Source organism: Theobroma cacao, chromosome 4 (genome assembly GCF_053813885.1).
Source record: "Theobroma cacao isolate CCN51 chromosome 4, ASM5381388v1, whole genome shotgun sequence".
NCBI lineage: Eukaryota > Viridiplantae > Streptophyta > Magnoliopsida > Malvales > Malvaceae > Theobroma > Theobroma cacao.
The window spans coordinates 4807488-4817776 of NC_142642.1; the positions used below are offsets into that span (position 1 = coordinate 4807488).

Below are 10289 nucleotides of genomic sequence, written 5' to 3' on the forward strand. Positions count from 1 at the left end.
AATTTAATATAAATAACATACAAAAAATTCATTATCATATATAAGGTTAAAATACACATCAAATAATTATTAAAAATTATTTATATAAGGTTAAAATAGTCTTTAACTATTAATGTTTAATAGGTTAATAAATGTGTCATGTATACTCGTTTAAACATGTATATACGTTTAAACACGTATACACATTTAAACACGATAACACGATTAAGTAAATGTGTTTAAACGTGTTTGTCGTGTCAGACACGAAACACGTTAAGGGTAAATCCAAAACCTATTTAACCCGTGTCTTCTCGTATCGTGTCTAAAATTACCAGGTCTAGTTCTTAGTGTCATACTTGTAAATGTACGTTAACTTTTTATAAAGAGTGAGTAATCGGTAGATTATTAGCGGCTTCACTGATTAAGGTATGTGTGCAGCTAACCATTTAGAGTTACCCTGATAGCTTAACAATGGCATGGTTGTATTCTTGATCCCTTTGTACCCTTTCTATTATTAATAAAATATTTTTTCTTTTTGTGAAATTATGATTGCATATATAGCATTTGCAATATCCTATAATTTTGCTATTGCATTTCACAAATTAATTTGTCATTGTAATGTGTGCTTCCTCATATATATATATATATATATATAATCAATTTCTTAACTGGCTTGTGTGAAAACATCCCAAATATCACACTGAGTTAAAACGAAGTTGAAAGAAAGTCTTAGTGTGTGATAACTGGCCTCATGACTAAATCCTCGAAATACCCTGGATGCAACAGCAAAATTGTAAGGCCATGTTAGATTCTTAGGGCCTATGTGAGCTAAAATAAATATAGTTTAGATTTAGATTAGATTAGTCAGGTAGCATGCATTATTGTGACTTAAGTATACTATTTTTTATTTTCTTCTAAAAAAAAAATTCAAATACGATGCAAGAGAAACGAAAGCTATTTTATTCCTAAAAGAGGTTTGATGGATAGAGGCGCTGGGGTTGGGAGATGAATCCCTCAGGGTCAGAAGCAAAAGGAAAGGCGACAAATACACAGAGCCAGGAAGAAGGAGAAGAAGAAGAGAGAGGAAGCCTCGACAGCTTTCTAAAATGGGCAGCAGGGCTTGGCGTATCAGATTCTCCAAATCCTGACTCATGTTCCTGTCTGGGCCATTCTCTCGGCGTCTCTTACTTCCCTGACGCTGGCGGAAGAGGTCTGGGTGCTGTGCGTGATATTACAAGGGGAGAATTGCTTCTTAAAGTTCCAAAATCTGCCTTAATCACAACTCACTCTCTTTTAAATGACGAGAGATTGTCTACTGCGCTCAAAGCCTATCCATCTCTGTCTCCTGCCCAGGTTTGAACCTATCCCTTTTTTTCCGAATGTTTATTCTTTGCAAGTCAACCAAACAGTAAAAGAAGGAACTGCTAATAAATTTAGTGTTAACTGCGATGCAGGTATTGACCATCTGTTTTTTATATGAAATGAGTAAAGGAAAGGCTTCACCCTGGCACCCTTACTTGCTGCACTTGCCCCGTAGTTATGGTATACTGGCTGCTTTCGGTGAATTTGAAAAGCAAGCCCTGCAAGTTCTGTATCTGATTATAAGTGTTTCGGTTATGTTTTTGTTTACGTAAGTTCAGTTGTATGTTTTTCTAACCTTACAGAGTATCTTAGGTCGATTATGCCATCTGGGCTGCTCAGAAAGCTTTGTCAAAAGCTGAATATGAGTGGAAAGAAGCCACTCCTTTGATGAAGGAACTTAAGCTTAAGCCTCAATTTCTCACTTTTAGGGCTTGGATTTGGGCTACTGGAACTGTGAGAATATTTAGCCTTCTCTGTTTTTCATCTTTATGTTGGATAACTTTAGCTTAAACCTATGTGCACATTTGCATACATTCACATGCATACAAACAAATGACTGAGTATACACGCATACATAGGTTTTTATATTATTTCTCATGTCTTTGCATAACGTTGCTACACATAACACAGACATTTGTGTTGTCTCGTGCTGGTGCATAACTGCTTTGTTTGTTGATGGAGTGAATTATAGTCTTACATTCGGTCAGGTTTTGGTCTTTTTCCTTTCCCATATCACTATACATAAATGATAAAAACTTTTTATGTCTGTTCATGTTGAAGATCTCCTCTAGGACGTTACATATACCTTGGGATGAAGCTGGCTGCTTATGTCCTGTGGGAGACTTATTTAATTATGCTGCACCTGGTGAAGATCTGAATGGCTTCGACAATGTAGATAATTTGCAAAATGGGTATGCCCTAGATGACTTAGATACACAACATTCACAGAGATTAACTGATGGTGCATTTGAAGAAGATGCAGCTGCGTATTGCTTCTATGCTAAAACAAACTATAAAAAAGGGGAGCAGGTATAATGAAATTCTTTCATTTAACTCACATGTACAATTAAACTATCATTTGTTCAATTAATACCATTCTTGTTCATGTTTACTTTCATTATTCTTGTTCTTAGTCAGTGTATCGGGGGAAATATTATGAGACATCTTTTTATAGTTGTTTTCAGTAATCCATTGTTTAGATGCCTGACAACATGACAGGCATGATTGAACTAACACTGATATGAGAAATTTAGAATGATGATCAATTTGTTAACTATTAAGTTTATCAAGTTGCATTGTTCATGTAACTTTTTTCCTAGAAAATGTGTTTACCTTGAAGCACTTAACAATTTCTTTTGTTTCTTTTTTTCCCAGACAAATGAATATTTTATTTGCAATAAATTATCAAAGATAAGTACAGCACTGAGCATCTGTATCTTCAACACATACGACTCATTTGGAAATTCTTGAAGATGTACAATTATATTCTTCTGTATATTACATTACTTAGGACAACGATTACATGTGTTATAACACAGCAATCAAAAGACCTATCAACTCTTACCTCTCAGCAATCAGTTCCTCGACTATCCATACTTTGACTTGATTTGTCTCCTGCAAAATTGTATTGCATTTCGGAATCAATTGCTATGATGATCTTTCCATCCCTTTGTCTTTAGCAAGCTGCAAGGGCATTTTAATAGCATCTTGATAGCTTTTCAGATTCACAGACGAGGACACTGAAGGCTGGTTGGCACCAGCATAACAAGAATACCCTTGCCTTATAAGTTCCAATATTTCCATCTGAACCTCCTCTAGGATTAGCCATAGAACTGTCAGTTTTAAACTGATCAAACCTCGTAGCAGGTCTGCTCATCTACAAATCCTATGCTGCTTGCTAAAATAACAAAAAGAAAATCAACAATAAAAAAAGTATTAGTAATTACTTTTTTATTGCATTCATGAAAATTAAAAAACGAAAAACAAAATAAAGAAACCAAAACAAAAAACAAAGAAACAAGGAGAGAGAGAGAGAGAGAGAGAGGAATAAGACAGGTCGGGGTGGGGGAGGGTGGCAACTTATTAGATCAGAGTCGGCTGTTTGGTGTTCTCCTGTCCTTGCTGTTTTCCCTCTTACCCATCTTGAAACAGCCAAAATCACAACTCAAGACCCATACCCATCTCCCCAGAGATGAATCTGAAAAGTCTAATTTTGTCAGTAAACGTGAAACTACAAGTTGGCTGAATGAATAAAAAGTTTAGTGCTTATAGTCATGAAGAATTATTAGAGGGTCAAACACTTTGTGTTATAAAAAATGTGAGCTGAAGATGACTTGGTCTCTCCTAGTAAAAACAAGAAAGTTTGAGAATTATATCTCTTGGTATGATTATTTCACATGATGGATTCCTTGTTTTTGTTTTTTTTTTATGTTAGTTAGTATGCCTATGCATTGCTTAATTCTTCAGTACATTTTTTTTTATCTCTTGAAGGAATTCCTTTGATAGCTTGTGTGATAGCATAATTTGGATGGTTTTCCGGAGATTCAAACTTGATTAGCTAAAGTTAGAGACTCTTGTCCACCTATATCTCCGTTTTGTCTGCAAAACACATATCCCACTCATTTTCTCTCTCTTTGTTTGTGTGTGTGTGTGTTTTAAATTTTCTTTTATGTTTTTACTGAATAAAATTAAAAATAATTCATTTTTATTGAATTAAACAAAAACTTCCTAATGGTGTTAACAATTTTACTCAGCTGCATATTTTATAAAAGTATGAGGTCTTAATTTTTTGAAATAGAATAATATGGACTAAATTACATGTTTCATTACAGTAGAGGGACCGATCAGGTATGTTAACCAAATTCTTCCTAGACACCACATCTTGCCACCACTTTTGTTCCTTTCACAAACAAAATTCAACAAATCCTAAAATAAACAATAGTTTATTCTTAGTTTGACCTTCTGTAATCTTTAGTCCAAGTATCATCATATAAAGTGGTATTTAATTTTCCCTAGTTCTTCATGTGAGGGAGAATTAAGTTCTGTTATTCCAACTTCAGTTAAGTATGGGGTTTGTTACAGCTTTATATTCATATTGGGCTTCTCCACCTGTTGGCAATTGATTTTTGGTTTGATGCTTAACATAAGCATTAATGAATGCTTTAGCTTTTGTTTTTCAATATCAGATTAGAACCAGAAATTAAATAAGTCATAATGATCTGTTTTTTCTGTCAATTTTGTCAGTTGTTTGATGATTGAATGGCTGCTGAATTGAATGTACAACATTTTGAATCTACTTTATCTACTAGACAGATTTACTTCCATGTAGGACATTTCAGGTTGATTATGGGGTGTGTGAGAGGGAGTCGGGGGGACTATTTCAGGTTGAAATAGTTCATTTTATAATTTTATAAACTTTGACGTTTTCAAGGCTTAAATTAGTTGGTATGGATGACTGTTACACGGTTTTGATGTTTGGAGTCATCAGGCTTTCCTTAAAATTATTTTTCTTTTTGATGACTTTTCTAAAGTAATAGTGGTAGTTACCTGATTGTATGTGCTGATGATACTGTTTCATATAAGATGGTAGCAAACTAGAGTGGAATGAAATTAATTTCAGGTTAAAACATCAAAATACTCCAAAAATGAGATTATGCTTCAACGATAACTATGATTATGAAAATTTGACACAACAGCATTCATTTGGAAAAATGTTGAGTTGGGCATGTAAAACACAGCAATCATAGTCTGCAAAACTCCCATAATGATATTTAAAAAAATTGTATTTTTGATCATTGTATGTGCCGATGATACTGTTTCATATAAGATGGTAGCAAAACTGGAGTGGAATGAAATTAATTTCATGTTAAATCATCAAAATACTCCAAAAATGAGGTTACGCTTGAATGGTATCTATGATGATGAAAATTTGACACAATAGCATTCATTTGGAAAAATGCTGACTTGGGTATGTAAAACACAACAATCATAGTGTGCAAAACTCCCATAACGATATTTAAAAAAAATGTATTTTTTATTTATTGTGACTAAATATATATCTGTTTCATTTTGTTTACTTTCCCCTTTAGTAATTATTTTTCTTTTTGATGACTTTTCTAAAGTAATAGTGGTAGTTACCTGATTGTATGTGCTGATGATACTGTTTCATATAAGATGGTAGCAAACTAGAGTGGAATGAAATTAATTTCAGGTTAAAACATCAAAATACTCCAAAAATGAGATTATGCTTCAACGATAACTATGATTATGAAAATTTGACACAACAGCATTCATTTGGAAAAATGTTGAGTTGGGCATGTAAAACACAGCAATCATAGTCTGCAAAACTCCCATAATGATATTTAAAAAAATTGTATTTTTGATCATTGTATGTGCCGATGATACTGTTTCATATAAGATGGTAGCAAAACTGGAGTGGAATGAAATTAATTTCATGTTAAATCATCAAAATACTCCAAAAATGAGGTTACGCTTGAATGGTATCTATGATGATGAAAATTTGACACAATAGCATTCATTTGGAAAAATGCTGACTTGGGTATGTAAAACACAACAATCATAGTGTGCAAAACTCCCATAACGATATTTAAAAAAAATGTATTTTTTATTTATTGTGACTAAATATATATCTGTTTCATTTTGTTTACTTTCCCCTTTAGTCATGTTTGCAATTAAGGAAGGTCTTTTAACCATGTGAGTCCTCTCTATTTTTAAGGAAATACTAAATTTCATCATATTTGTTACTTGAAAGGCACAAAAGCTGTCATCAAAGCAAGATATGTCTGGTCAAGCACTTTTGCATGCAACATCTTGGCATTAGAGCCCTCTGCCCTCATAGGCTATGGATGGCAACGGGGGGCTTGAGTGTGGTTTTCAGTTGCCTTCCTCTGTTTGTTTTACTCTTTTTAAGCCTTCTATTATAAAGTAAAGAAAATTCTCCTACTTTTCTTATGGTTTTGTTTGGTTGTTCTGTTACTACTCTTTTTTTTGCTGAAAGCAAATATTTTTTTTCGATATGAAAGAAAATATTGAAGAATTAGTTCTTAGAAATTTAATTTTATGAATAATGAAATTCTTGATTTTACTTTTATGTAGACCGACTATATTTGAATAGGTTTTTTGTTTAAATATTTAGTCACTTTAAGTGAATATGATTTTGTTTCTTAATATTTGCCTTTGCTGTCAACTTTGCTGATGTGGTAAAGCCATGCAGATTAAGATTTTGTGGTAACTATATTAGGATTTAAAAAGTTTTACCAAATAATGATTTAAAAAGGAGTATTAGAAACAATATTTTTCCTTAATGAAGGGCCAGTGAGCAACCAATATTTACTGCCATCCTGTCCCTGCTTTTGGGAGCAGAAAACTTGCTTTGCATCTTTCTCTCTCTCTCTCTCTCTCTCTCATCACAGCTTTGTCCCAATTTTGTCACCAAAACCATAGTTATTAATGGCAGAGTTTGTTGGGTTGATTGGCTTTTGCCATCTGCATGGTAAGGCAGAACTGTTTGGGTTTGTTGGGTTTTGCCATGCATATGGCAAGGGCTACATCAACAGGGCATTCCTGTTAGGTGCCTAGCTGAACACTTCACTCCGGTTGAAGCTTTGAGCACTTAGCTGAGCCACAATTGTGGTGACTTGTGCTTAACATGCATGCAATATCGCATTGTTGTCTTTCAACAATGTACCTGTACAGGCAACTTTCAAGTAAAATGTTTTGTTTGTTATGATGTAAGTATTCAAGTAAGCCATAACATATAATATAAGGCTGCTAGGTGTCTGGAGCAAGTTACTTGCCTTTTATGTGTGAGTGAAGGTTTGTTTAAACATGAAAATTAACGAGTGCCAGAATTTCATTTTTTCTTCTTAAGCATGTGGATAATGCCTTTAATAGTGTGAACTATTTTTATTGGTTAGGTAAGTAATTGAAATGTCAATTATTTCATGTAGGTTCTCTTGAGTTATGGAACATATACAAATTTGGAGCTTCTTGAATACTATGGGTTTCTTTTAGAGGATAATCCAAATGAGAAGGTTTTTATTCCATTGGAGCCTGACATACATTCCTCTAGTTCTTGGCCAAAAGATTCGCTATACATCCATCAAAATGGGAGGCCATCATTTGCTTTGATGGCTGCTTTGCGTGTGTGGGCAACTCCACCATATCAGCGGAAATCTATCAGACACCGAGCTTATTCAGGATCTCAACTGTCACAGGACAATGAAATATCTGTCATGACATGGATAGCTAAGAAATGCCATGCTACATTGAAGGCTATGCCAACATCAATTGAAGATGACAACTTGTTGCTTTCTTTCACCGACAAAATCCAGGAGTTTGATAACCTGTGGGAGTGGGGAAAGGTGATGCCTGCTTTTGGGGGTGAGTTTTGCAATCTTTTGCAAGCAACTAATCTGAAAAGAAACGATGAGTCATTTGCATCTCGGAGGGCTAAAATGTTGATAGATAGGTGGAAATTAGCAGTCCATTGGAGGCTTATTTATAAAAAAGTTCTTGTTGACTGCATTTCATATTGTACTGACACAATCAATTCTCTATCTAGTAAGAATGATATAATTTTGTGAGCTAAATAAGAAAGCATTTCACCTGTCACTATACACTATTTTGTTGGTTAAAATGTATTTTGGGATTAAAAAGTTTGATAAAAAAATAAACCGACAAAAGTGTAGCCATATGATTCTTCTCAAAACTCCTTTGGCTTAATCATTACGAGTGCAGCTTGCAGATTAGGTCTGAAATTTAGAGCTGAAAATTCATAGGATTTTTCATATGTCTAGCAATAAAAGATTTTGTAATATCTGATAATTTCTCGTATTTGATCGGCACGCATATTTGCTCATGCTTCTTTCTTGGCACCCAAAACTCAACCACAAAAGACTTGCAAATTTTTGTACAAATTCTTTCACCCATAAGAGCCCTCTTTAGAGCGGATTATCTACAACTCTTTCAAGCTTCATATCATTTTTCTTCTGCATTTTGCTTTGTGATCGAATTCAAGGGAAGATTGTGCATTTGGAGATAATACAAGACTTAATTGAAATCAAATTTACCATTTACCAACCCAAATTGTCCATTTTGCACGATCGAACAAATTCCCATGTGTGACATTTTTGTTTTTGAAAATTTACACTTACAATTGTTTGAAGGCCACCTCCTTTATCACTGATGATGATGCTTCCACTTGTTTTTGTCCTCAGATGCTGATAACTCCCTTTGTCTTAAAAAAAGGTATCCCGGCTAAAAATCAGTATTGAGGAAAAGACATGCATTCAAGTTATAATACAACGAAATTTAAAATTTTTTTTCTTGAGCAGAATCATATTTTGGTTATTTAGCATAAATAAAACCTAATTGAAAGATAATAATCATTATACCTGTTAACTTTACAATTGATCATTTAAAAACCCTTTGAAATGTTTAATTGAAATGGTCAAGTGTTTCCTCAAGAAGATGGTTCAAAAGCAACTCAAAACTCGGTTTTTAAGTTGTAAGTATCAATACCTTTGAATAAGGTATCGTTACTTTACGCAAATCAAGCAACAAGTATCAATACCCTTGAAAGAGTAATGATACCTTATTGGTAGTAAATAAAAAATTCAAAGTGCTGAAATGAAAGTATCAATACCTGCTTTGAAAAGTATCGGTACATTTCAACCTGAAAGCAAAAATTCTCAAGTAGGGTTTAAGAATCAATTCCTACCTTGATAAGTATCAATACATTTAAACCCCGAGAGCGAAAATTCCAAAATAGGAGAGCAAGTATAAATACCTTCAATGTGTTAGTGTAGTAAGTTCAATATAATAAAGACCAAGAGGGAGGTGAATTGGCCCCTTACAAATGCTTTTTCACGAGACCAAGCAATAAATCCTCACAATAGTTTTTATTACAATCAACCACAAACCCTCACAGTGGTTTCTAATGGGCTCAACCACAAACCCTCACTAATTTTTCAAGACTAAGTTAGAACCTTTCACAAAAATGTTTACAAATGGATAGTAATAAATGCCTCTCTAAGGTTGATGAGTTTGTGTTTAAGCTTACAATAAAATGGGTACAAGAATATCAACTTAATGAACAAAAAAGTTTTGCTTTAAGTGCTTGAATGCTTGAAAGAAGACTTAAAAGATGAGTGTAAGAGAAAAATGAAGATCTTGAAGCTTTTCTAGGGTTTGAGTGCCTTTGTGTGTATTCTCTTACTTCAAAATGGGTGCAAGGCTTCCTTTTATAGTCAATAGAGCTATTAGATACAAGTTTGATTCAAATCTGATAGTTGTTGAGACTTTGGGGTAGACTATAGAGCATCTAGAGTTAACTATGTTCTTCAAAATTTCAAATTAGGGCTTCTATAGTAGAATACAAGTGTCCTTTAGTTGATATACTTCCAAAAAGCTTGTGATTTTGAGATCAGAACTTGGAGGGTTGATTAGGAGTCTCCTAGGGTTGACTAGGGCTTCCAAAAATTGTCATTCCTTCCTGCATTTTGCCTCAAGGTTGACCGAACCCTTTATAAGATTGATTGGTGATAACTCTATTACATAGAGTTATTTTGCCGTATTTTGGATACCAAAATAGCTAAGTTCTTGAGTTTTAGGTTTGGAATTAGGTAGTTTTATTTACTTTTCTTAAAATAGCTTAAATCATGTTGAATCAATATTTATTACGCATTTTTCTTTAATTTGATGTTAAAATCCTTTAAGTTTAGTTATTGCTGGCTTAGTCTCTTGTTTTTGAAGGTCTTTAGAAGGAAAAACCTTGATTTGCTATGAATCGTGCAAGTATGGATAAGTACACTCCTCATACATGATGTAGTATTTTGAGCGTAAATTTCAATACAAAGATCTAATTGGTTTGATTTTTGAACCATTGAAAAGTTAAGAGGTAGATCTATAATTTTTTTTTTACCATT

General features: G+C 33.6%; 1 protein-coding gene across 3 annotated transcripts; it reads left to right on the forward strand.

The window, feature by feature from the left end:
- The first annotated feature begins 807 nt into the window (after nucleotides 1-807).
- Nucleotides 808-7979, forward strand: SDG40 (SET domain group 40). Of its 3 annotated transcripts, XM_018119604.2 has the most exons (5): nucleotides 810-1332; nucleotides 1434-1565; nucleotides 1654-1794; nucleotides 2122-2370; nucleotides 7311-7979. In XM_018119604.2, the coding sequence occupies exons 1-5, from the start codon at nucleotides 985-987 to the stop codon at nucleotides 7944-7946; spliced, it is 1506 nt and encodes a 501-aa protein (XP_017975093.1). In that variant the 5' UTR covers nucleotides 810-984; the 3' UTR covers nucleotides 7947-7979. The 3 variants fall into 3 exon arrangements, with proteins under 3 accessions (XP_017975095.1, XP_017975093.1, XP_017975094.1); XM_018119605.2 differs by lacking the exon at nucleotides 1434-1565 and having other exon boundaries at nucleotides 815-1332; XM_018119606.2 differs by lacking the exons at nucleotides 1434-1565; nucleotides 1654-1794 and having other exon boundaries at nucleotides 808-1332.
- Nucleotides 7980-10289: the final 2310 nt, after the last annotated feature.

Bases quoted from the DNA above. Each gene is read 5' to 3' on its own strand.
- SDG40 (XM_018119604.2), top strand. From the start codon at position 985: ATGAATCCCTCAGGGTCAGAAGCAAAAGGAAAGGCGACAAATACACAG. The intron at 1,333-1,433 runs GTTTGAACCTAT...ACTGCGATGCAG, and splicing joins CATCTCTGTCTCCTGCCCAG to GTATTGACCATCTGTTTTTT. The intron at 2,371-7,310 runs GTATAATGAAAT...TATTTCATGTAG, and splicing joins ACTATAAAAAAGGGGAGCAG to GTTCTCTTGAGTTATGGAAC.